Source organism: Nyctereutes procyonoides, unplaced genomic scaffold, assembly GCF_905146905.1.
Source record: "Nyctereutes procyonoides isolate TBG_1078 unplaced genomic scaffold, NYPRO_anot_genome, whole genome shotgun sequence".
In the NCBI taxonomy this organism is placed as follows: domain Eukaryota; kingdom Metazoa; phylum Chordata; class Mammalia; order Carnivora; family Canidae; genus Nyctereutes; species Nyctereutes procyonoides.
The window spans coordinates 38,902,187-38,928,964 of record NW_026575044.1 but is presented as its reverse complement, the minus strand read 5'-3'; the positions used below and the strand labels follow the sequence as shown (position 1 = coordinate 38,928,964).

The window sequence follows — 26,778 nt, the reverse complement described above, 5'->3', positions numbered from 1 at the left end:
TTAAATCCTTCTGTTCCTTCCCTCTCCTGTGGGGGGGGAAGGGGGGGCAACAGGTTCCCATGGCTGGTTCCTGAGCTAGCCTGGCAGGACCTGAACGTTCTGGAGGGAGGGTAGTTTTCTGCTGCTGAGAGCAAAGGCTCTAGGGCTCCCTCCTGGGCAGCAGTAAGGTGCGGGCAGGATTCCTAGCATGCAGCATTTGGCATTCTTCCTAGACAAGTGTCTCAGGGCCACAGAAATCATTTTGGTGGTGCTCTGAGGCCTTATGTCTTCCCTTATTTGTCATGAAGCTACAATGTCTTAGCTTTATGTATTTGTTGCTAATTTGTGTTTTAACTTAGATCTCTTGGAAAAAAGAAGACATTCTTTCTAATGGTCATCAGGTTGCTGACTCAGCTACCTGATGACTCAGTTTCTCTTTGTAGGTTTTCTGTGTGGTGTGTTATGTGTCGGAGACAGGGAGGGCAGTGTGTTTCCTCTCTGAGATTGGGAAGGCTGACTGCTATGCAGCCTAGTATTAAAATAGCCCCTGGCTTGTTCTTTTTGGATTTTTGTGATTAAGAAATATGTCACACTTACATTTTGATAGACAGTTGATTATTCTTTGTGCCTTTTGAACTTAAAGATGCATTTTCCAAGAAAAGTCTTATGTACTAAATTTTCTCTCGTGTAGGTTTACTGAAAAATATGTATTTAGTTGACTTAAATATATAACAGATTCTCTTTAGCATTTATAGTCTTGGTGGATAGTAAGAATATTTAAATCTTTCATTGAATTCCATTTATTGACTAAATCACACTAGGTTTTTTTTGTTATTATTTAGAAGGGAAATATGGGAACAGTGTTCTATTTTAGCACTTCCCAAATAAGATTTATTTTTTCCAAATAAGATTTCATAATTTCTAAATATTCTTACCCTTCCTATGACTTGTAACTAAAAATTAGTAAAGCTGGAGAAATCTTTACATATATAAAAATATAATAGATGTGTATATATGATGTGTGCATATTATACATCATATATACTCATTCATACATTTCATACATCATATATATAAGCTTATGTTTTATAGCTCAGTCCCCAAATTTTATAGTTAAAAGGCATTTCTCTTATTTTTCCTTTGTGGCAGGAAGGATTAATTTGGGGGTGAAAATAGCAGTGAGATTTAATGTCTGAGAATAAGATACCACTGAACATATTGCCTGCCTAAAAGTAGTTCTATAAATAATTACTTTAAAAAATTAAAAGCCACTTAAGTTTATATTAAAACTGCAAATATAATGTGGAAGTCATCATAAAACATAAAATGTTGGAGATGAACTCTAGCAGACTAATCCTGGCTTTATAGTCGTTGTTCCATTTAAAAAGTATTGTGCTCTGAGAGGCCCTGTTTACCATTGAGTGAAACAAGGTACCTGACCTCGAATTGTTTATAATGTGGTGGTAGTGGTAGGGGCCACACTGCTGGTCAGGTGTGGAAGTGCCTTAAATGAGCTACGGGGTAGGGTAGAAGTTGAAAGGAGGGAGTGGTTAATTCTGACCTCAGAGTTGGAAGTGGCTTCACAGAGTGCATTTGAATCAGTGGGATAGGATTTTTGCAGGGCAAGGAAAGCACCAGGATGACATCCTCCAGAAAGAAGAGCATGGGCAACTGTGATGCTTTGAGGACATAGCTTTAGTGTTCAGTGTTGCTGGAGCATAGGGTGTGGAGCCAAAGGTAGGAGGTGAGACTGGTGAAGTAAGTGGAAGGTACACTTTTGAAACTGGTTCACATCAATATAAAGTCAACCTTAAGTGGGGTCCAGTTGTCTTCATTTCTAAATGATGGACTTTCTCAAACCCCCATCTGTGTTGACAAATGTGTTTCTTTTTCTATGCTAGAATACAACAATTAAAGCACTTTTTAAAACATTTATTTATTTATTTGAGAGAGCAAGAGAGAGAGCTCACAGTACACACAAGACAGTACAGGAGCTGGGGTGTGGAGTGAAGAGGGAGAGGGAGAAGCAGACTCCCCACTGAACAGAAAACCTGATGCAGGGCTCGATCCTGAGACTCCAGGATCTTGACCTAAGCCGAAGGCAGATGCTTAACCGACTGAGCCACCCAGGCTCCCCAATTAAAACATTCTTAAGGGAGTATTTTGATAATTGATGTAAACAAATACTGGCATGCTCCTGCTTGTACATTTTATAAGCAGGGTTTCCCCTCATCATTAGTAAGGAAAAGATTCCCTCGGAGCTGGTGACATGCACTGGCCTCATGGCACTATGATGTAGGCCTAGGCTCTGGTTTCTCTATCCCCAGGGCTTCTCAGGGCAGGATGGTTTGGGGTGGCCTGCTGAATTTTCTGAATGGAGACATATTGGGCATGGTGTGTTGGAGATAGGAAATCTTTCTGTACCTTTTGTGGTTCATTGCTGGTAATAGACAATTGCCACGAAGAGAGGCAGACTTAAGATTTGATGCTGGCTGATTCTGCCCCTTTGGCTGAGGGGCGGGGGCGCTTACCTGCTGATTGGTCATTTTGATACAAAGTAGGTATCTTCATTCTTGCCTTATTTATTCTTCTGGGATGCTCTGTGCCTAGATAGAGCTGTTTCCCAACTGTAGTCACTCCTTGGTAGTAACTTCATTCAAAAACCTTGTCAGAAGAAATACTTCCTCCGAGCTGCATGGTGCTAAATCTTGGGGCTCCAAGTGGTTTGAAAGAATAAATGCGCACCTTAGTGCTTGTGGCTACAGCAGTGACTGGGGACTGATACTTGTTAGGGTATCTGTGGGTCCTCAGATGGCCTTCTGAAGAAAGTTTAGGTGCTTCGTAGGTTAATATTTAAAAGTTCTTTTTATAGGTTTTATGTGCTAATATTTGCATCCTATGCTAAAAAATGGAAAATGCCACTTTAGTCACGTAGCTTATTACTTTTTTTTTCTAAGATTTCATTTTTTTATTCGTGACAGACACAGAGAGGCAGAGATAGGCAGAGGGAGAAGCAGGCTCCCTGTGGGGAACCTGATACAGAACTCCATCCCAGGATCCTGGGGTCACGCCCTGAGCCAAAGGTAGATGCTTAACCGCTGAGCTACCCAGGTGCCCCAGCTTATTCCTTCTTTATCAGCAAATTTATACTCCACTGTCTTTTTTTCTCCAAGGGATTAGATCATACTGTATTTACTAAGGCATTGTGATTGGTCACAAAATAATAATTCCTGTTATTATTAACTACTACTACCATAATTAAGTAGCTGAAAGGTACATTCATGAAGGACTCATATACAATATGAGTTATTTTCACTCAGAGGAACTTGATTCTGCAGAGCAGTTCTGATTCATATGAGACTTCTGGAGAGGGTCAAAAAATTACCGCTCATCTCTTAAGTTGAATATTTTATGAGAGCCTTTAGGTTGCAGGAGAGCAGGGCATTAGTGTTAGTCTTGCATTTTATCATTGCCTCTTGCTTTTGAGAAGATTTCTCCCTTTTCTGTATTTATTATTTACAAGATACTGGACATAGAAAAGCAGAAGCCTGCTTCTATCAAGTACTTTATGTATTTTTTGTACATTTTCTCTTTTATTCATAATTATCACTCTACCTATGTTTTATTTCCATTTTTGATTTAGGGGAGCAGTGAGACTCAGAACAAAGTAATGGGCCTAAGGTTATGTATGTATTTTTTTAAAGATTTATTCAAGATTATGTATGTATTAAGAATCAGGATTTGGACCCAAGTCTAGCAGTCAGTTGTTACCTGTGGCATGCTAGAGTTTTTTTTTTAAACCTTTTATTTTTGGGGAACCCTGGGTGGCGCAGCGGTTTGGCGCCTGCCTTTGGCCCAGGGCGCGATCCTGGAGACTCGGGATCGAATCCCATGTCGGGCTCCGGGTGCATGGAGCCTGCTTCTCCCTCTGCCTGTGTCTCTGACTCTCTCTCTTTCTCTCTCTGTGACTATCATAAATAAATAAAATTTAAAAAAATTAAAAAAAACCTTTTATTTTTCAAAATTTCAATTAATTAACATTTCAGTAAGGCATAGATTAAGACATGATAAATGTGATATTGAAATCTTCAGAAAGAAAAATATTTTCTGAAAGAAATCTAATTTTCATTAGTAATTTGAGCATCAAAAAAAGTCCTGCAGAAACATTATGGCAAAAATTATGCCAGAGAAGTGATTTGCTTATAACCAAATATATAAGGCAATATTTGTAATTTTGTGCACATTTTCATGTATTTCTAATAAAATGTGTTACAGTGCTAAGACTATGTCAATTGGATAATAAAAGAATAACACATAGTGAAATTGGCTGTGGTTGGTGTACCTAAGGTAATTATTAAAAGGCAGTACTTAACATCCTTCAAATGATGTGATTTCTGATACATAGTAAGTGCTAAATTAGTTGGAATTGTTCAGAATGTTCAAATTGCCTCCGGTTTTTATGAAATCATTGAAAAAGCATTTAATAGGCAAGTGTCCATTCTCCCCTCCCCGCCCCCCCAGAGTTTATAGCCCACGATGCTCTTTCCTAAATGAATAAAAAGAGAGTTAGAAAGTCATCAGTCTCCCACAGCGGCCTGTGAGAGTGCTGCAGTTAGGTTTTATAATTGCCTCATTTATAAGCCAGGATCCAGAGTGACTCCCTAAGGTCACAAAACCAGCCGGTGTTGAAGCCGGGACTGGAACCGATGTCTCCTGCCTCTCTCAGTTCCAGGGCAGTTACCACTCCCAGGGAGCTGACCAATCATCACAGTTATTAATATCCCACTTGCCACTCGCTGCAAGCCATGAACGTAAATATTTTGTTGGCATTTTATCTTCACGCTCCCTATGTGCCAGGCTCCCTTTCTTCTTTCAGTTCCTTCTTAATAACTCACGTTCCTGTCTGACCACACTGGCCTTTGCTGAGAAAGTCACACGCCAACCTGGCAAGGAACATGGAAGCATGTGGAGTTTGCATACTTTCATTTTGATCTCAAGGCCTTTTCTAGACTTCCCGTTTTTTGTCTTGTATGTGTGTGTTTGTGCGTGCGTGCCTGTGTGTTATGGGGAGGATAGTAAGGAGGAATAGTCAGAAATGCATTGCACTACAGTAATACCCAATGCCTTTATGTGTGTGTGTGTGTGTGTGTGTGTGTGTATAGAGGTCAGCACAAGTATATCATTCTTTAAATAGTTTATAATATGTAAGTCCACCCAATTTATCACAGGACTGTGGCTTATTTAATAAGTGACTCATTATCACAATCTGAAAGCCAGAATGCTAGGTAAAGAAGAAGTGTGGGTAGAATGTCGTGTGCCTTCTCACGGCCTCGGGTTGGGCGGCTTCGTCTTAGAACACAACGTTTCTCTGTAGATTGCAGATTCTTTGTAGTCTCCCCCCCCAGCCCCCCACCCCGCCCTGCCTCTGTAAGAATATACAAATTGTCACAAAACATGAAATAATGTTACGGGAAACATGGCCAAATTTAAGAAATCTGGCTTAGAATGCTCTGAAATGTTATTGCTAAATGAATCTTCGAAGAAAATGAATTCCTTTACTGGAACGAAAGTAATTTATTATGCATTTCATGGGTGTCTGCCAAAAGAGTTACTAGCAATATGAAGATCTAATGGATATGAATTCAATACAATCTGTTAGCTTTGTTCATGTTGAGAGCTACCTGTTATTTTTTTTCCTGAAATTTTAATAATTTTGAAAAGCATCTCCAAAGACAGGTGTTGGCATGTGCGATAATTCATAATTCAATAACCTAGTGCACCAGACCCAGCACTTGGAATCTGTGGGAATGAGCACAACCAATTGACTTCGGATTTTAAGAAAGACTTGAACAAATAAACGACAAGTATTGATCTCAGTGTCCTGTTGGAGTCTTGCGAGTAAATAGTTCCAAGTCAATATCTGACGATGTTTAAATTTACTTGCTGTGCTGCTGTTTTCGTTGTTGTTAACATGGCATGGTTTCACTAGAGCCGGGGTGCACACTCTGGAATCATATTTTTTATCTTATTAAGGGACACATATTTTTAATTTAAAGCTCTGATTAAGCTTATTTGCTTGATTCATGGTGAAGCCTTGGTATGGTCTGAAGTTTATTTCTGGGGGTTCACAGATTAGCAGCTGGAAGGAAACAGATTCAGGCAGCCAGACACTAGCTCCAGCTCTATGTGTGACTCTAGTTAGCTGCCAAGGTTTTGTAAAGCCTCTGTTTTCCTCCTACTAAAAGAGAAAAGTAATTCCTACCATCTGGTCCTTAAGAGCATTGTGTAGCATAAGTGGGAGATGCCTGCAGACCTCTTTGAAGCTCAAGGAGAACAGCACTATTTAAATATAATCTTGGAGGTTAATAGTGCTGTGCTTTATTCACATGGCATTTCCCACCCCCCCCTCCCCATTCCAAGACATTAGAAATAAATCCTTACTTTCCTGGTGGGGGGAAATGAAGAGATGTAGAGCTATTGCATTAACAAAGTAACCATGGGTAGGTTTTTTGTGTTTTTTTTTTTTTGTGTGTGTGTGTGTTTAAAGATTTTATATATTTGAGAAAGGGAGAGCATGTGTGTGGGGTTGGGGGATGGCAGAGGGAGAAGCAGATGCCTCAGTGAATAGGGAGCCCAATGTGTATAGCTCGATCCCAGGACCTCGAGATTGCGACCTGAGCCAAAAGCAGTTGTTTAACTGACTGAGCCACCCAGGTACCCCCAAAGTAACCATGTTTTAAATATTTTTATTTTTCTGAGAGCCGCAAATTTTCACTCCTTGTGACACTTAGTACTTTCGTAATGCTTTCTTGTAAATGTTGCTTGGTTCTCAGATCATGGTCTGCTTTCTCTGATTGAGATGGTGAGATTAAGTTATCCATCTGAAAGTTTTGTTACAAAAGATCATAATTCACCAAGTTTTAAATCTTTCCTTGGGATCCTTTACCACTTTGACTAGAATAGAGCCATCCATTTTAATTCATTTTAGAAGATAAACTTTTTCTTTAGAATGCCAGTGACTTCAGTTTGTGGGACAAATAAATACTCCCCCATGCCATTTTTTAAAATTTGTTTTCATTTCATTTGTTTTTATTGAAGTTCAATTTGCCAACACATAGTATAACACCCAGTGCTCATCCCACCGCCATTTATGTTTGTAATCAGCATTAAAAAAAAAGATTTTATTTATTTGAGAGAGAAAGTGTAGAGACAGAGAGGGCATGAGCACTAGCAGGGGGTAGGGCAGAGGGAGAGGGGGAAACAGACTCCCCCTGCTAGGCAGGAAGACCGATGTGGGGCTCGATCCCAGAACCCTAGGATTATGACCTGAGTTGAAGGCAGACGTTTAACCCACTGAGCCACCCAGGCGCCCCTGTAATCAGCATTTTACTGTTAGTCCAAGGGCACTTAGACTTCGGGCTGTGCCTTTCTTCACTGTGACAAACCTGCTATTTGAATGTGTGCAGATGTATAAAACAATCTGCTCCTTTGCCCAGGGTAGATCGTGTGCATAGAATTGCTCTTCCCTCCTTGAAAAGGGCAGCATCCTGGGGTATGGATAGAACCTGGCCTACTCAGGCCCACAAGGGGCGAAAGGGCCCAAGGGGGGCAGCCAGTGAGCTCTCCATTACAGAATTTGCTTGTTAAATAACTAAAATATTTTGCTAAAAACTGAATTAGGTCATTGGCTACAATGACCATGACTCTTCCTTCTTGCGAGAGAAGGTGTTTATGTTCTTTTGCTTTGAGTTGTTATGGGAGACATAAAGGGCTTTGTTTTGATTGACAATTTTTACGGGTCCTGATGGAGACAGAACCGCTTGTGTGTTTGTGCCACTTCCTAAACTATTAGTGAGTCGCTTTTATGTCTCCCTCCAAACCGAAATGAGTATAGTTTTTAGAGTGAAAGTTTATTTATCTGAAAGTGTTTCTCCTTTGTTGGAATTTACGCATAGTTTTTTTGAGGCAGGCCGCTATAAAACACTGGGAGAGCCTAACCTAGAGGTTACAAAAGCAGAGAAGAGAGTGTTGGCAGTGAGGGATGGCTGGCTTCCCCTCACAGAAGAGAAAGCCATAACCACAAGCTTACTTAGATGTGTAGGAAGGACAGATCAGAGGCCATGGAAGCCGACAGTCTGAATTCGAGCTAAGGAGGCAGTGTGATCATCATCAAAGTCTTAAGCTCTGGGAATGATCACACACTCACCCTCAACCTGCCTGGGATGCTGTGTTTTGTTTCTTCAGATCGGGGCTCCAGTAAGTGATTACAGCACAGAGGACAGAACACACCCCAGCTGACTCCTTTTCGGTTTCCTTCCTCAAAAATGAAATTGATGTTTATAATTCACAAGCTATAGAACCTACGTTGTTCTGGAGTGGCTGTGTCCTTTAAAGGGTTTCCTTGGCTCTGATAAGAGCTCTGATAGCCAGAGCTGCCTGAGGAGCTGTCTCTGGGCCTGCCTGTTACCGGGTCTGTGAGGTAGTGGGAAAGATAGACAGCTGCCAGTGTTGGTGAGGCCACTGCGAGCCAGACACTACTGGGCACTGACTCTATGACTTTATCAAATCAGAAATTCTTGACTTTTTAGATATATGTCCAAAAGTTGTTCTCACAGGAAAAAAAAAAAAACCAACCATGTGATCTGAAGATGAATTGTGCCTACTTTGCAGGCTAGTAGATATTTTCCATGACCCAGCCTGCAGAAGCCCGGGTTGTCCCTGAAGTCATTTATTCCTTTAAGAGGGAGATTTCCAGCCCAGCCATCCTGCCAGGTCTCCTACCTAACCTGGCCTGAGTTCAGTGCTAAGCCTGGGCTGAGTCTGGTGCTGATAACACATTCTTTCAACAGGAAGTGCCTCCATTTTCACTTGTCTGTGGGAGGGTGGAGGGCAGATAAGCCATGAATGGAAACACAGAACAGATTTCGGCCCCACCCTCATAATGCACTTTGATCAGAGAAAGAGCGAGGACCTCCGCCTGTGTGCACTGCCCACCAGGACAGGGAAGGATGGTGCAGCTGTGGGCATTCCACAGCCCTCCCCTCAGAGCTTCTGTTCAGGAACCCTGGCGGGGTTGGGTTGGTTTAGGTTAGGGAAGTGTCTGCTTTGGCTGTGTTCTCATGTCCGTGATCTGAACTTTCAAGGTTTTTCCACTAGATGCGGGGAAACATATTAACCAATCGAAATTTATGCTTGTAATTTTGTGTGTGTGGTACAGGATCCAGGGCCATAAATTTTCTCTGAATTTTTTTTCCTCCAGGTTGCACTGATTCTCAATAGGTAGCTCTTGAACATCACCAAAGAGGGAAAGACACTCCAAACAATGATATGAGAAGCCAGGTTTCATAAGGAGAGTTGTGCCAATTCTAGATTTCTTACCCAGTTAGGATACTGTTGCAAGAGCTCAGGTTACACTAATGCACCCATTATACCATTTTAACATCCATGGACCCATGTTTCACATCATCCAGGTTCCAGCCAATGGCAGGTGGCATGGATGTAGGTGACTTCAGGTTGCTTGGGATCCCCTTCTGGGCCTCTCTTCTCTCTCTTAGTGCCTCCACTCTGATTCCTCCCTGTTTGATCCCGCTACTTTATGACTCTTTCCAGGCTGGCTTGTCCTGTCCTTGAGTGCTTGTGCGTTATATTTCTGGTGCTAATGTTTTCTACCTTCCCCAAAGTTACACTGCACTACGCCATTCAGTTAAAATATTCAAAGGAAGGTACTGATGACTAATAGATGGTCCTCTGTCCCCAAACTCTACCTGGTTCCCTTGAAATACTTCTGCATGTGCAGGGATTGTAATGATGACATAGTTAGAATTTGTATCCTGCTGTTTTTCAGTTAACATTGCATTACAGGATTTTTTCCAGTTTGCTGCATGATCTTATTATTTTTAATAATTGCATAATAGTTCATTGAGCGGATGTAACTTGCTTTTCCAAAACGACCCGTATTATTAGGCATTAAGATTATTTCCATGGTTTCCACTATTATAAGTTACCCTGCAATGGCTGTCTTCCCTTGTGGAACCTTTCCCTTCCTTTGAATTCTTTCCTTATAAATACATTTCCAGAAGTGAAATTACAGAGCTAAGTAGGGTATAAAGTTCTTGTTGGCTTTGCGAACTGCCTTCTAAGGCATGTACCAGAATACAGCCCCACTGGCCATGGATGAGGGGATTGGGGTTATCACGGTCTCAACAGATCACATCGCTATGATCTCAAATGTATTGTGACATAAAAATTTTGTTTTTTATTAAGATATGATTGGTATACAAAAGCTGTACATTGCAATATTTCTTTTTTAATTTTTTAAAAAAACTATTTATTCATGAGAGACATAGAGGCAGAGACATATACAGAGGGAGAAGCAGGCTCCCTACAAGGAGCCCGATGTGGGACTTGATCCCAGGACCCCAAAATCACAACCTGAGCCAAAGACACTCAACCACTGAGCCACCCAGGTGGCCCCACTGCAGTATTTCATGTTTGAGTACCATATCCCCATTTATAAATAAGTTTCTCAAGTGTTGGTACAAGCACCTCTTTCCATTTTTTTCTGAGAAAGTCGGATGTGGCTTTTGATTTCAAATGAGCTATGAGTTGCTCACATAATTTGCAGTTTGCCTGCCCTTTGACATAGGAGTGGTGGTCTGCAGTATAGCTTAACATTTTTGACTGGACAAAGAAGACAAAGATAATTTGAGTTGATAGCTTTTGGAATTATTGCTCAAGTGTGAAGAACAAGGTGTTAGAATTTCTTTACTTAGAAGAAAGTCATTGCTGACGTGAATAGGTGGTTTTCACTTAGCTCTGAACGAGTTCCACTGCTGCTCCCATTAGGTGATGGTAGTAACTCACCCGGAGAAGGGTAGAACTGGGGAGATCAGGGACACCTGGGTGGTTCAGTGGTTGAACGTCTGCCTTCAGTTCAGGTCATGATCCCAGGGGTCCTGGGACCAAGTCCCTCATTGGGCTCCCTATGGGGAGCCTGCTTCTCCCTCTGCCTGTGTCTCTGCCTCTGTGTCTCTTATGAATAAATAAAATCTTAAGAAAAAAATAATTGGGAGATTAAGTTAGGTCTATGCTCCTTAACAAGAATAATAAAATACTAATAGCATATGTTTGTGTCATCTTTCCTGTTGTCTCAGATACTGTTGGAAAGACTTTATGTATGTTAATGAATTTAATTCTTGCAGTAACCTTAGGACATAGGTGCCTCTTTTAAATTTCCATTTTCTAGGGGTGCCTGGGTGGCTCTGTAGGTTAAGCATCTAGCTTTTGATTTTGGCTCAGGTCTTTATTTCGGAGGCCTGGAATTGAGCTCCACATTGGCCTCTGCTCAGTGCAGTCTGCTTGTCCCTCTTCCTCTACTCTCTCCCTAAAATAAATAAATAAAATCTAAAAAAATTCAGTTTTCTAGGTGAGGAACCTGAGACACAGGGTTTTAGTTCAGGCCTTCTAGTTTACCTCTCCCACATTGTCTCCTTGCCTTCTTTGCTTATCCTTCTGTTTCTGCTGGCTTTGCTTAAGAGTAGGTCTCTGGTATGTCCTGCACACCTCCCATGCTCAATACCCTTTCCTCACTAGTCTGCTTACCGTGGCAAGGCAACATGCTGATGCTTTCACAAGCACTGTACTGTCACAGCCCTGCTTGAGGGTTGATGTGAAGGCGAGTTTTGCCAGGAGGAGCCTGGGGGGTGACCTTACTCAGTAGGTGGCCGAACCAGGATAGTACTCAGAAGTCCGTCCACACTTGTCCGTCCCCACTGTTGCAGGCTGCGTGCGGCCCATCCCCAGGAATCCTTTCCCTTCTGTGTCCTTTTTTTGACCTATTGCTCCAACCCTGTATCTCAGCCATTCATTTGTCATTCATGATAGGAAGTTGATCATTGTTACTTTCCAGTGTGTATGTGGCCTGGGAGCTCATCCAGGGAACAACCGTGTCTTTGGGGCCTGGTGTCTGGCTCTCATAAGCATCTTGCTAATGTTTCTCGTTGCTGACTTGTGGTAGTGACCAACCCCTCTGCTATCTCAGCATGTCTGGCCATGTGAGGTGGGCTGCATCCTGGGCCAATCCAGGTATCCCTTTTTGATTCAGAAAATAACACTTGCTGTAGTGAATTCAGATTTAGTCAGATAAATGCACATGTGCTTTTTCTGGGAATAGGTAGATGAGTTATGAGATTGGATGTGACATAAATCATTTATAATTGCATTCACTCTTTTTATTAGTTTTATGGTAGCTCCTTCCTAAAATGAGGCCTTCTGTGTAATTGAATTTTTGTTTAAAATAAACTTTTGTTTATTTCTTTGGGTGTTAAATCTGAGTCCATGTTGGATTTGCTCATAGTGGAGTTTCTGGAATTAATGGTTAAAGTTGGTTACCATATTTATATGGGTAACTAGAACCATAGCTTTGTGTTTGACAGGATTCTTTGAGCCATTTCAAAATCTGTTTTAAGTTTTAGACATCTCAATGACTTCGTAAAATGTTTTTTATGCACCCAAAGCCCTCAGTTTAAGTCTCCTGTTAATTTAAAAAGAAGTTTGAGGGTAGCCCGGGTGGCTCAGTGGTTTAGTGCCACCTTTGGCCCAGGGCGTGATCCTGGAGACCCGGGATGGAGTCCCACGTTGGGCTCCCTGCATGGAGCCTGCTTCTCCCTCTGCCTCTGTCTCTGCCTCTCTCATGAATAAATAAATAAAATCTTAAAAAAAAAAGTTTGAGTGTGGTGGTACTGTTGTGACTGGATTTTTACAGACCCTCATTTTTGCCAGGAAAGGAAGGATTGGTTCCCCGAGGGGCTGGATTGGGAAGTTGGGATGGGCAGATAGGAAGTCCTACGACCAGACCTTCTGAAGCCCTTGTTCCCAGCCTCATGCAGGTATTGTGAGGATTAAAGAGAGAACCAGATTTTTGATTCCAGAAAGAGCAGGACTACATTGACTTCCAGGCCCCTGAGTTGGAGCCAAGGGGGGCTCAGCATATACCTTCCATTCAGTTCAGCCTGTGTGTGGTGCCCAAAGTTTCTCTGAAGTAGATGCCACATCAGCTCAGCCAGACAAATGGATGTTGTGTCAGGGGGAAAATATCCAGTAATTTACGGGATGAAACTCTGAAAGGTAGGAAGAAATAACAGATTTCTGAACTTTTTAGAAGGAAAAAGTCATGATTTAAGTATGGATTCATGGCTAGATTTTTTTTTTAGGCCTTTATTTATTTACTCATGAGAGACACAGAGAGAGAGATAGAGGGAGAAGCAGACTCCCTGTGAGGAGCCTGATGTGGGACCTGATCCCAGGACCCTGGGATCAGGCCCTGAGCCAAAGGTAGACGCTCAACCACTGAGCCACCCAGGTTTCCCTCATGCCTAGATTTTTTTTAATGAACTTTTTACTTTGGAGTGATTTTAGGTTTATGGAGAAGGTGCAGAGGTGGCAACCTTCACTCAGTTTCCCCAGATGCTAGCCTCTCAGGCTTCCACGATGTTTTGTCCAAATCATGGAAGCAGCATTGGTCTGTGACTGACGCAGGCTCGGCACCATCTCTCCCCCACCGCCCCCCTCTGCCGCTGGCCCCAAGGCATCCATCTCAGGCCTGGCCTGGCAAGGGCCCCCCTTCATGCAGAACAGTTCTTCTGAGCCTGCTCTGAGCTGTGAGTTTTTTCTCAGTGAGCCTCATTTAGGGTCTGTCTGACTTTTATTTATTTTTTTTAAATTTTTATTTCTTTATGATAGTCACAGAGAGAGAGAGAGAGAGAGAGAGAGAGGCAGAGACACAGGCAGAGGGAGAAGCAGGCTCCATGCACTGGGAGCCCAACGTGGGATTCGATCCCGGGTCTCCAGGATCGCGCCCTGGGCCAAAGGCAGGCGCTAAACCACTGCGCCACCCAGGGATCCCTCTGTCTGACTTTTAAAGCGAGGTTCCGGGCTTTCAGGCAGAAGACCATAGAGGTGATTTCCCTGCTCACATCACAGTGGGAGAATGTGACATCTTGTCAACAGGATACTGGCCTGTGGCTCCTCCGTGGCCACAGAGGCTTCCATTCTTTTTCCAAAAGGGTTGAGAGAGTGTGATGGTCTTTCCTCTGTCTTTTCTCTTTGGAAGGAAATGCAAGTGTTGCAGATAGGGTGGTGTTTTCAGGTGGAAGGAAGGCTGATATGTGTAGACTTCTTAGCTGCATCAGCTGTCACTGCACCTGCTCTTTCCCTCAGGAACCTGGATGTCACTTGTGAGGTTTCTATATATCCTGTCACTACCTTCTTTTTTTTTTTTTTTTTTTTTTGCGAAGATTTTATTTATTTATTTGAGAAAGAGAGCATGAGCAAGAGCAGAAGGGGAGGGAGAAGCAGATTGCTGCTGACCAGGGACCCTGAGGTGAGGCTCCATCCTAGGACCCTGGGATCATGACCTGAGCCGAAGGCAGATGCTTAACTGATTGAGCCACCCAGGCACCCCTAAATCCTCTAACTTCTTAACCAATATAACATGCATATAAATCCTGAGGGACATACCCCCGTGTTTTCTGTACCTGCCTGTCAGCACCACATGTTGCTGGAAGGAACAGTGGAGTGTTCTGCAGGTTGAAGTTGTGGCTGATTCATGTGTACAGGCTGAGTTCTGACACCCAAGAATAGTATGTGCCTGCACTCAAATTAGTAAAGGATGCAGCAAGAAGACTTGTTATTTTTGATATGCCGGAGCTTTTGGGGGCACTGTGTGCAGATGGGGCACTGTCTCTCTGATGTACATGTCACTGACCTTGTCCTTGGAGCCACACTGAGCAGCTTGGGCGTCATGCTAGTCAGGGCTAGATTTAAGAAAAAAGCCAAAGGCAATGGTTTTCTCAAACTGTAGTCTAAACATGATTTTGGTTATTTTGGTTTGATTCTATGAAATTATATCATGTTTCCTATTTACCTTTTTCATTTGGATGGAAGGAATGAATGAAACAGAACAGTGATATTTTGCTTCAGGTAATTGCCACAACCATGACAGACACAGGATGTTAGCATTTACTTTATAATATGCTCTGCTCTCAAAATGGCCTGTTCTCCTTGAAAATAATTTAAAGGTAAATGCAGTAGATATTAAAGCCTGTGTACGGGTTACTTTTCCATGAAGTCAGTGCTCAAAAATTTCATTTATCAGGCCTTGCTGAGCTGTGTATAGCTTTCCATTTTAGACTTTGGCATAACTGCTAAGGTTGTGGCTCTGCTGTGTGTGTGTTACTTTGTTGTCTCTTGGGAAATGATTAGATTGTGTGGGCATCATTAAGACCTGTTCACCCAGGTGGTATGGTTTGCCTCGCTGTCCAAGAGCTGAGAGTTTGGCACTCTTTATAAAAGATTTTTATTTATGTATTCATTCATGAGAGACCAGAGAGAGACAGACACAGGCAGAGGGAGAAGCAGGCTCCGTGCGGGGAGCCCGATGTGGGACCCGATCCCGGGTCGCTCAGGGTCACACCCTGGGCCGAAGGCGGCGCTAAACCGCTGCGCCCCCCGGCTGCCCCGGCACTCTTTAGAGATAGGCCTCATGCGGTTCCCCTCTCCTACCTCTGTGCAGCTGCACATCTCGCTGGGTGGCTGCTGCCATGAGGCCTCAGGTTCACGGGAGAATGTTTCTAAGAGTTTGTGCTGCCAGGGTTAGGCCGAGGGCGCCGCGCGCAGGGAGCAGCTCTCGCCCGGCCCCACCGCCAGGCAGGTGTCCCCGCGTGGAACTTGCAGGGGACTGCCGCCTGACAAATGTGTCGGTAACCCTCTCTCCCCTTCTCTTTCTCCCCCCCCATCCCTCTCTTCGGCCAGGCGGGCGCCTCAGTGCTGTCCGGCGCAGGAGAGAGCGCTAACCCCGAGACCGGCGGCGGCGAGCTCAAGTACTCAGGTCAAGATGGGTTGTACATAGGCGTCAGCCTGGCCTCCCCGGCCGAAGTCCCAGCCTCGGTGAGACAGGATTCCTGGTGCGCCCTCGCCCTGGCCTGAGCCCGCGCCGCCGGAGCGGGAGGGCACCTGGCCTGCGGGGGTTGTCCAGCCGTCCCAGCCAGGGCGAGTATGCTGACAGTGCTGACGGAACATTCCTCTGATGCGTGACTTCCGTGCCTTTATTTTGAAAGAGATGTATTTCCCAAGAGGCTTGCTCTGCCTTCCCTCCCTGCCCCTGTCTGAAGAGCCAGAGAGAAGACGGAGAGCTTCCAGAACGCAGGTGCGGCCCACCGCATGTCGCCACCTCCCTGGCCACGGCACGGCCACTGCCAGCCAGCCTGCCTCTGGGTCTGCCGGGGACCTGATGTCCGCTGTGCCACTTCCAGAAACCGGGACTAGGACCGGGGCCTTGCCTGCTAAGGAATATTGAGAGAGATTTTTTTAAAAAAAGGTTTTATGTGTATTGCCCAAAATCATGTGCTTCTTCTGATCGGTTTTGGTTGTTCCAGAATTTCTTCGTACTTTTTCCACACCTGAATTTCACATGCTTTCATGGAGAAGACCATCTGAGGCCGTTTGGTACACACTTCTGGAGGCTGAGTCAAAAATATTACTCAGTTTGCAAGACTGCGTTATAACTGTAACGTACACTGTGACTGACGTTTCTCAAAGTTCATATTGTGTGACTGACCTGAAGTCAGTCGGGATTTGTAAACAGGGTAGCAAACAAGATATTTTTCTTCCATGTAAACAATAATTTTTTTAAAAAGTGCAATTTGCGTTGCAGCAATCAGTGTTAAATCATTTGCATAAGATTTAACAACATTTTTTATAATGAATGTAAACATTTTAACTTAATGGTACTTAAATAATTTAAAAGAAAAAATGTTAACTTAGACATTCTTACGCTTCTTTGACAACTGCATCCCATTTCTATATTTCCAATTGTAAAAGAAAAATACTTCAAGAACAAATCTTCTCTCAGGAAAATTGCCTATATCCATTTGTTAAGAATTTTTATACAAGAACACGAATATCCCCTCTTTATTTTACTGTGGAATATGTGCTGGAAAAATTGCAACAAAACTTTACTACCTAACAAATAACATTTGTAAATATTCTAGGCATCTGTACACACTACGATGAAGTCTATAGTGTGACTAACCCACAGGCAGGTTGGTTTACATTAATTTTTTAAAGATGGGATGTCATGGAAACCTATTTCACCAAAGTTTTGAAAATAAAAAGGGTATTGTTTTGTCTTCTGTACAGTGAGTTCCTTCCCTTTTAGTTTCATTTTGATACTGTATGTGGCTAGAGATATTCATATAAAACAAGTGCATGTGATGTTTGCAAATTGCCTTTCGGCTTTCCTTTCAACAAATTGTCCTTTGGGTGTTGCTTCATACCTTGGTTTATTTGAAATTGGCATATGGAGTTGTCACCTTCAATTTACATTGGGGGCAATTTTTATAAGTGAAAAGGACCCACTATTCTATGATAACATGGGAGACTGTTTCACAGCACAATGGTGGCATTTCATTTTGGGCTCCTTAAGTGTGAGGCATTTTTTACTTCTTTTCGTGATTATAGTCATACTATGGGGGCCAGCCTGAGTCTTCCGAGAGAGGAAGTCTTGCCTTGTGGTGGGTTGTATTGCAAGTGAGACTCTAAGCTGGGGAGAATGTGCATCCGGGGAAGCTGCTGAAGCCTGCGTACACCCTGATACCAAACAGACTAGAACAGTGGTCTGGGTGTGGCATCAGACCACACGGCTTCAGGTAGTCTGCTCTGCATGCATGAGCTCTGACCTTGGACAAGTCACCCCATTCTCATTTTCCTCATCTGTAAAATTAAGTCCAATTAACATATAACTCTTAGGATATGCGAGATAATCCATATGAAGTGCGGAGAGCAGTGTCTGGCACATAGTAAGCATGAAGTGCTGACTTTGAAGTGTAGGGTAGCAGGAGCTCTTACCACGTGGGTGTTTTGAATGTCTTATTCCCTGTGGCGTATTTAGAAGTTTATCGTCTGTGAGGGTCTGGTGTCCCTCGATTCACTTGCACTTTTTGAGCAAGGCTAGGATGAGTGAAATGAGGGATTCTCTAGCCCAGGGAACAGCAGAGTTGGAGGGAGGGAGCATGCTTGAGACACACCGGTCTGAGTTCCGCTGACTGTTTAATAGAACAGGGTTGGTCTGACAGCAAAAGAAAATTATTATCCCGACTACTTTTTCCCCTTTCTCTTCTTAACAGTTCTCATTACTTTGAGTGCTTTCTGGTGGGTGGGTTGGAAATTGTTAGAGTTAAAATGCTTTGGTTAGAAAATAAGTTTTTCTTATTGGGGCTTCCAAATAATCTTTTTTCTGGGGATGGTCTCAGATGTTACTCCTTCAAACCCAAGATACCATTAGGTTGCTAAAGCTCTCCTCCTTCTCCTCCTCCTTCTCCTTCTTTTTAGAACATAAAGAGAAAGAAATCAAGCTTTCATAAAATAAATTACAAGGAGTAAGAACAAGGGGAACAGGGCTTCTGGTAGCCTGTCTTAACACAATGACCTCTCCTAAACTAGGCCTTTTCAATGGTAACTTTCTCACCTGTGATTATACATAAAGAAGTTTGATAATTTGTTCCAAATATATGATCTCAGCACTGCTCCTCCAAAGTGTGACATATAAAAAACCAAGTCATTTCTCAAAAGGGAGTGTATTTAAATAGATGGTGCACCTCACCTTACAGAGTCCTTAGACCCATTACCATGGGTTGCAGAATTTCTGTCCTCTGTTGCCTATGGCTGACTTTAGGCTGCCTTACATAACTAAGGTTCCTGTCTGGGGTCTCTCTCTGGGGCCACTTTATGTTTCCTGGTGCCTATGGGAGGGCCAGGAAAGCAAAGGGAGCCATTCATTTCCCCCTGCAAATAAATTAACTTCTTGCTCATGGGAAATGTTTTCCCCAGTCCTTGGAAATTTGATGTAATTTCAGATCATAGATAAATTAGCTGCTGGGCGGGCAATACAGCAAGTCTTTGGTGGCTAAGCCAGATTCCAGGCTGCTTTTAATTTTGGGTAGTGCGGTAGCTTTGGCGCATTCAATTCTATGTACTGGCATTTTTCATGGGGTCTTCAGATCTTACGACTCTGAGAAGGAAATAATAGCGTGTGTGTAGTAGGCGAGGCAAGGTAGGGGAGCAGGGATCAAACATTCATTCAGGGTAAGGCAGCTCTTGCTAATTAAAATGTGTTTTGTTTCTGGGTTGAAATACTATGTCAGCTTGGCAACACTCCTGACTGATCCCCTGTTGTTTGGAAGCTCTAATGGGGAGTCAGATATGAATTTGATTAATTTAAATAAGAAACATCAATACATTTGCTAGACCAAATCTTTCAAAACAGGGTCTGTGGGAAAATTTATCTACAGCTCTGCTGGCTACTTGAGGCTTTGAGATGGATTCTGTGTGGCTGAACCTGTAACTGCAACCAAAGCAGACCCTTCTGATGTGGACCCTGGTGGTGGGTGGGGGCTGGGGCACCCGGACAAGGTGGTAGCCATCTGTAGCACCTGCAGAGGAAAAGAATCCTACGGTGTCGTTGACGGGTTCAAATGTGAGATATTAGGAGATTGGAAAGCCTAAGTAAGTTTACAGGGGCTTTGGATAAAATAAATTATGGCTGGCTGATACACATAGTTTGTAAAGGAAAGTTAGGATGTGGCAGGTACACGTCTGAGTTAGACGTTAGAGCAAGCGACCGTGCTCCCAGTGAGCACGCTGGCCTCTCTGTAATCTGCATCTCTATAATCTTGCTTGGAAAGCTTTTTTGGGGTTGTTTGCTTTTAAGGAATGGACATTTAAAAAATGGCTAAAGTATAGCAATTAGAGATGAAATAATACTTTAATTAGTAGAAGGGCTTATATTTCAATCATCAGTGGTTCCCTGTGGTAAGATCATCATCTGGGTATCCCTTCACTTTGGGGCAAGTCATTTCCTCTCTCGGGACCTCAGTCTCTACACAGCCATAAAATGCAGAAATCAGGCAGCGAGCCTGGTTGCTCAGAGGTCCCTTCCATCTGCATTTGCTGCCCACAGGTCCACATGTAGATTATATGCAGAGGCGATGGCGCGTCTGTGAGAAGCTGGAGCTGGGCTCTCCTAGCTCTCTACTGGTTCCTTCACCACCTCAGGTTTTGATCTATGGAGGGCATGTCCTCCTGTCGCCTTAGGCCACAGAGGGTGAGAATCCTGATCACATCCATGAACATAGGGGCTTTGTAAGGGATGCTGCTCCACTCCCTAATGCCAAACCTGCTTGGTCTGGGGCCCCTGATATAAAACTTATACAGTGATACGGACCCAGACCGGAAAATGGAAACGTCTGGCAGCTGAGCAGTCCACAGAACAAGGAAAAAACAGCTTTGCTTTGCTTGGCCCATTGCTTCAATATCTTGTAGTTGGTTTTTTATTTCTTGGAAACAACCAACTTTTCATTGTTGTTTGCCTTCTGTGTCTTCTCTTTAGCCATTAAGAGTTTTCCTCCTTGTCTCTCCACCCCTTTCCGGGTTTTACCCCTATTTTTGTGAATTCTGTTCCTTTAACACTCCAAGACTGGTATGAAATAATAATAGCAAATATTTACCTAGCACTGACTACGTACCAGTTTCTATACAAAGCGTCGCACATTTATGTAATCCTCATACCAAATGAATGAAGTGGTGCTATCCTCATTTTACAGATGTGTCTACAGAGAAGTTAAGAAACTTGCCCAAGTGGCAAACTTACACAGTGGCACAGCTAGCATTTGAGCCCTGGCAGTCTGGCTCCAAAGCAATGCTCTTAATCTCTCCGTCATACTGTCTTTTCCTCTTGATTTAAAGGGGAAGCGATTGAAGAATGCAGAAAGGGAGCAGAATTGCCTGAGACTTGAGGCTAAGTCCTTCCTCTCTCCCCGAGTATCTCAGAAATAGGTAATTATGATTTGCAACACAGGTATTCCTAGATTGAAGACATCTAGTAAATGTGTACGTTTCTTCCAATGATTTCTTTAGAACAGAGAAGGTAGTGTATAGTTGTTAGCTGGAAAGTAGAGTTTGGAGGGATTGTGCCGTATTTGAACAATTAATTGTCTTCTTTTCGTGGAGCTCCAAGTAAGGCTTGTTATGCCCTTACCTGGCACAAAAGATGAGAGTAAAGCATTTTGCAAAGTGTAAAAAGCTGGCAAAATTATTAACAGTGGTTAAAACTGAACACGAGAGAACAAGGAATGCTTCATTGTAGTGTCAAATCTGTCTCTGGTTGTGCCAAGGAATTTTTTTCAGAAAAACTTGTGCAAGATGTTGGCAGTGATGTCTTAGGCTTTATCTTTTTGAATAAGTGTTCATTAGTGCTTACATCATTGTTGCTATTATTATTTTGATAAGTGTACATTACTAACAATGCTCTCTGTCAGGGGTTCTCAGACTTTTATTTACATGAGAATCATGCATAGTGTTTGTTAAAATTGCAGGGCCCTTGACTCTTTCCCCAGAGAATCTGATCCTGCAGGTCATCTGTAAGGCTGAAGAATGTAGATTTTTTTTACCTTGCATTAATGAAAATTTCTTAAATAGTACAAAATTCAAGTTATAAATTGGAATGCAGTGAAAAACAATTGCCCTTCTTACCCCTATTCCCCAGCCACTCTGTTCTTCTCCCAGATGTAACTTCTTATTTCTTGTATTGATTATATGCATTGACTATTGGTGCACACACAAGCACATACAAGTATATATACTCAAAAAAAATTTTTTTTTTTTTTTACTCACCTGGTAGCATACTATACACATTGCATTTTGCTTTTCTCACTTAGTATGTCTGGGTAGTTCATTATTTAATCAGTGCCTTATTGAAGAACATTTGTTTCCAGTCTTTTGATATTCTAGCAGTGTTGCAATTACTATCCCATATCTATGTCATTTCACTCATATGCAAATATACCTATGAGGTGAATTTCTAGAAATGGCATTACTGAGTCAAGGGATGTCTCTACTTTTAATTTTGAGAGGTATTGCCGAATTAGTCTTACAGAGGTTGGCTCAGTTTGCACTCCCATAGGCAATGACAAGAGTGCATGTTTTCCCTTAGCCAAACAAGTTTGTTATCAAACATTCTGATCTTTGTCATTTTCACATCTCTGAATTTTGTTTTGCATTTATCTTGTTGTGAATGAAGTTGAACTTTTTTTCCTATGATTAAGAGCCATGTGTAGTTCCATTTATGTGAACTCTTTACCCAATTCTGTTCATATTCTTTACCTATTCTTTCCTATTGGGTTATTGGTTTCATTGATTTGAGAAGCTCTTTGCATATGAAGGACATTAGCCTTTTGTCTGATACTCTTTAAAGATATATTTATTCTTGGTTTTTCTTTTGACTTTGTTTATAATTTTAAAAAATCATGATGATCTTTTCTTTTTAAAAGGTATTTCAGTTTATCAATCTTCTTTTTTTATGGCTTTGGAGTTTTATGTAATATTTAGGAAAGCCTTCTCCACTGTTAAGATTATTTTTTAATCCCATGTTTTCTTCTAGTACTTTCATGGTTTTGCTTTTGAGGTTTACATTTTGTTTCCATCTGGAATTTTTGTTTTTGGTGGTTGTAATATGTAGAGAATATATTTAACCTTATGTTTTTCCAAATGGCAACCGAATTGTCCCAGTATCATTTCCTGAATAATCCATTTACCTCCCACTGATTCAAAATGGGAATTAAAAAAATATGTAGATCCTCATATGTATATGTATTCTTGTATAAATTCTTATGTGGATATATATATAATATAAATTTTTATATATATTTGGCTCTATTTCTGGATTTTTCCTTTCTCTACCAATGATGAGGTTTATTCATGCTATGATCCCAAATTGCTTTGACTATTCAATATATTTAGAGGGCTAACCCCTTCTCATTAATCTTTTTAAAAAATGAGGCCTTGATCACTATTTTCACTTTATTTTCCATACAAACTTTAAAATCGACTTGTTCATTTAAAAAAAATCCTATTGGTATTTTTATTGGGATAATATTAAAATGTTAAGGTAACTTAGGGGGAATTAATATATTTTATTAAGTCTTCCAGTCCAATTTGAAGTATATCTTTTCATTTGTTTAGATTTTTTTTGCATCCCTCATAATTATTTTAAACTTTTCATTTAGATCCTATGCATGTTTCCAGTTATGTTTATCCCTAGATCTTTCACACTCTCTGATGTTAGTCTCGCTTTTCTAAATGTTTGTTACATACGCTAAGTGTATTATTAAGTTTGTTTCCCAGAATCATTCTTTATTTTTCTATCTTCTTTTGGTTGATTCTCTGGTGTTTTCTGGGGGGACATGCAGTTTCTGTTTGCACTGCTGGTGACTTGGGTGTCAGTGGGAAACCTTGCTCTTGGTGTTGTTCAAATAAGGAAATACAATACCTCTTAATGTACTTGTTCACTTAAATCATGGATTCATTTAACTTTAGAAATGGAAGGGATCTTGCCGAGGTCCAGCAGAGGAAACTGAGTCGTGAGAGATTAAATCCTGCTGGCCAGCGTGGACAATGAGTTTCCAGGTTCCTGACTCAGTGGTCTTGGCTCTGGGCTAGGCTGAGAGGTCACTAAATGAAACTAGAGAACTAAACATTGTGAGCAAAAGTTTGGCCTTTGGCAGAGGCTAGTAACTTCTACTACTCTGAGCATTGCTTCATTAATCAGTTTAGAAATTAACAAGCTACTGAGACTTGGGCCAATAGAGTTGTTCAAAGATTGCATATGTCCCCAAACACCAGCTCAGAGTTACCTCCAGGGAGTAGCACAAATGACCATTGGTCTTCAGTGAATCATCAGGCTGCATTTGCTGGAATAAATGAAAGCATTGTGAGAGCAGGAACTCAGGACAAACACCTACACTTGCTAACCCAAACAGTTTTCCTTTCTGAGCCCCTGGAGATCACTTATCACCAAATGGTCAGATATACTCTGAAAAGTTTTTGTAGGCCTCACAGCTTATAAATAAGAGACTGCATTCTTTATGCTACCTTCTTGTTGAATCTGGCAGAGGGAAGATCTCTGGCTCCAATCAGCTGGGCAATGACCAGTAGCTAGGTTGGCTGAGAGTGATGATTCTAGTCAAATTAACTTTGTAAACCCAGGATATTTAACTCAGAGCACCCTACATTTTGAGAATACAAGCCATCTTATTCATGGAAGATCATGTTGGGAGCAGCTGTTGTGTATTATCTATCGCAAAGCCAATATTGAATGGCAGTTGGTCTGTGGGGAACATACTGGCATAGGTTGCATAATATTTAACATTTCTATAACTCTTTGCTCTTTCTTACACATTTATGATTCCTTAAACACTCTTACCAGGACTTTCTTTTTGTTGATTCTGTTCTTCCATTTACATTTTGCTGAATATGTGAGTCTACAACAAACATTTCTGATATTTTATTACCACTAGATTCATTGGTGAAATTTCTAGTTGAGTCCTCCCAGGAGAAATTCCAGAAGATGCCGCCTTTCTTTTCCAAATGAGTGAGAGATTCTTTTATTTTGAAACTGACTAGAAAAAGCCTTTGGTTGGTGGCTATATCTTTGATTGGGGCAGTGGAGGAAGCTGCTTCTTGATTCAACCTTCCTTCCTTGACCTCGCTAAGGCATTTGACATTGTGGCCTACTCTATTATTGCTGAAACCTCCCCTTTTGACTTTTCATGATGTTATAAATAAATCAGGAGTGCAATGAAGTGGAAAGACTGTGGACTTTGGAGTTATGCAATCATGAGTTTGAATCCCAGCTCCACACACCAGCTCTCAGTGTGGCCTACCAACTTACTTAAACTCTCTAGGATGCAGAGTTCAGTGTTCAAAAAGGAGAATAAGATTACTACTTCATAGCCCTGTCATCAGCCCTGAAGCCTCAGTCAACTTTGTGAAGGGAAGATCAGTGTTTGTAACTCTGAGCATGATGCTTTTAGTGCGCATATGAGACAGACACAAATTTATTTAATTAATTTATTATTTTTTAATATTTTAAGAGTTTTTTTAAAGATTTTATTTATTTATTCATGAGAGACACACAGAGAGAGGCAGACACATAGGCAGAGGAAAGACACTCACTTATTTAGTTGCTTTTTATTTCCCATGTGCAACCTGGAAAAACCTCACTCATTCATTCATTTACCATCTGTTAGTCAGGGTTCTTCAGAGAAACAGAACCATATGTGTATATGTACATGTAGGTATGTATATATTTGTACGCATGTATGTGTATTTGCATTTGCATGTATATATCTATATATCTATATATCTCTGTGTATATATATCTTCTCTCTTCTTTTAAGGAATTGGCTCATGCAGTGATTGTGAGGGGTGGCAAGTCTGAAATCCATAGGGCAGGCTGGCAAACTGGTAACTCCTAATGGTTGGAGTTAGATAATGTTGGATCAACACCCATTTATGATAAAAACTATCAACAAAGTGGGCATAGAAGGAATATACCTCAACAAAATAGAGGCCATGCATAATAAGCCCTCAACTAACATCATACTCAACAGTGAAAAGCTGAAAGCTTTTCCTCTAAGGTTAGGAACAAGGCAAGGATGCCCATTCTCACCACTTTTATTCACTATGGTATTGGATGTCCTATCCAGAGCAATTCTATAAGGAAAAAAAAATCCATCCAGGTTGGAAAAGAAGAAGTAAAACTGTCACTATTTGCAGAAGACATGACATATATAGAAAACCCTAAGGACTCCATCAAAAAACTAATAAATGAATTCGGTAAAGTTGCAGGATACAAAATCAATACACAAAAATCTGTTGTGTTTCTATACACTGCTAAGAGACTATCAGGAAGAGATAGGAAAACAATCCCATTTATAATTGCATCAAAAGAAAATACCTAGGAATAAATTTAATCAAGGAGAGGGTAAAAGACCTGCATACTGAAAACTACAAGACATGAATGAAATTGAAGAAGACACAAATGAAAGACATTCTGTACTCATGGAGTAGAAGAATCAATGTTAAAATGTCTATACTACCCATAGCAATCTACTGATTTGGTACAATCTCCATCAAAATTCCAGTGGCATTTTTTTTCACAGAAATAAAACAAATAATCCTAAAATTTGTATGGAACCATGGAAGACCCAGATAGCCAAAGCAATCTTGAGAAAGAAGGAAGCCGGAGGTATCATGCTCCCTGATTTCAAACTATATTACAAAACTCTGGTAATTAAAACAGTATGGTATTGGCATAAAAGCACATAGATCAATGGAGCAGAATAGAGAGCCCAGTAATAAACCACACACATATGGTCAATTAACTTACAACAAGGGCTGAAAACATGGGAAAAGGTCAATCTCTTCAATAAATGATTGGACATTTGTTCAATTGGGAAAATTGGACAGCCACATAGAAAAAGCAAAACTAGCCCACTATCTGACACCATGCACAAAAATTAACTGAAAATGAATTAAAGATTTAAATGTAAGAACTGAAACCATGTAACTCCTAAAAGAAAAAATAGGTGGTAAGCTCTTTGACGTAGGTCTTGGTCATAATTTTTTTCAGTCAAACACCAACAAAGACAACAAAAGTGAAGATACATCAAACTAAGAAGCTTCTGCACAGCAAAGGAAACCATCAAACAAAATGAAACACCAACCTACTGAATGGAAGAAAATATTTGCAATTTATATATCTGATAAGGGGCTAATATCCAAAATATATGAAGAACTCCTACAACTCAGCAGCAATAAAACAAAAAGTCCAATTAAAAATCGGGCAGATCTGAGTAGCCATTTTTCCAAAGAAGATATACAGGTGGCCAACATGTACATGTAAAG

General features: G+C 41.4%; 1 protein-coding gene across 3 annotated transcripts in view; it reads left to right on the top strand.

Annotated features, from left to right (window-relative positions):
* The window catches only part of GATA6 (GATA binding protein 6), a 32,523-nt gene extending 15,358 nt beyond the window's left edge, over positions 1–17,165 (top strand). For all 3 annotated transcript variants that reach the window (XM_055324090.1, XM_055324092.1, XM_055324091.1), the window contains exon 7: positions 15,790–17,165. In XM_055324090.1, coding sequence (XP_055180065.1) covers positions 15,790–15,963 — 174 coding nt within the window. In that variant the 3' untranslated portion in view covers positions 15,964–17,165. The remainder of the gene's footprint in view (positions 1–15,789) is intronic.
* The last annotated feature ends 9,613 nt before the right edge of the window (positions 17,166–26,778 follow it).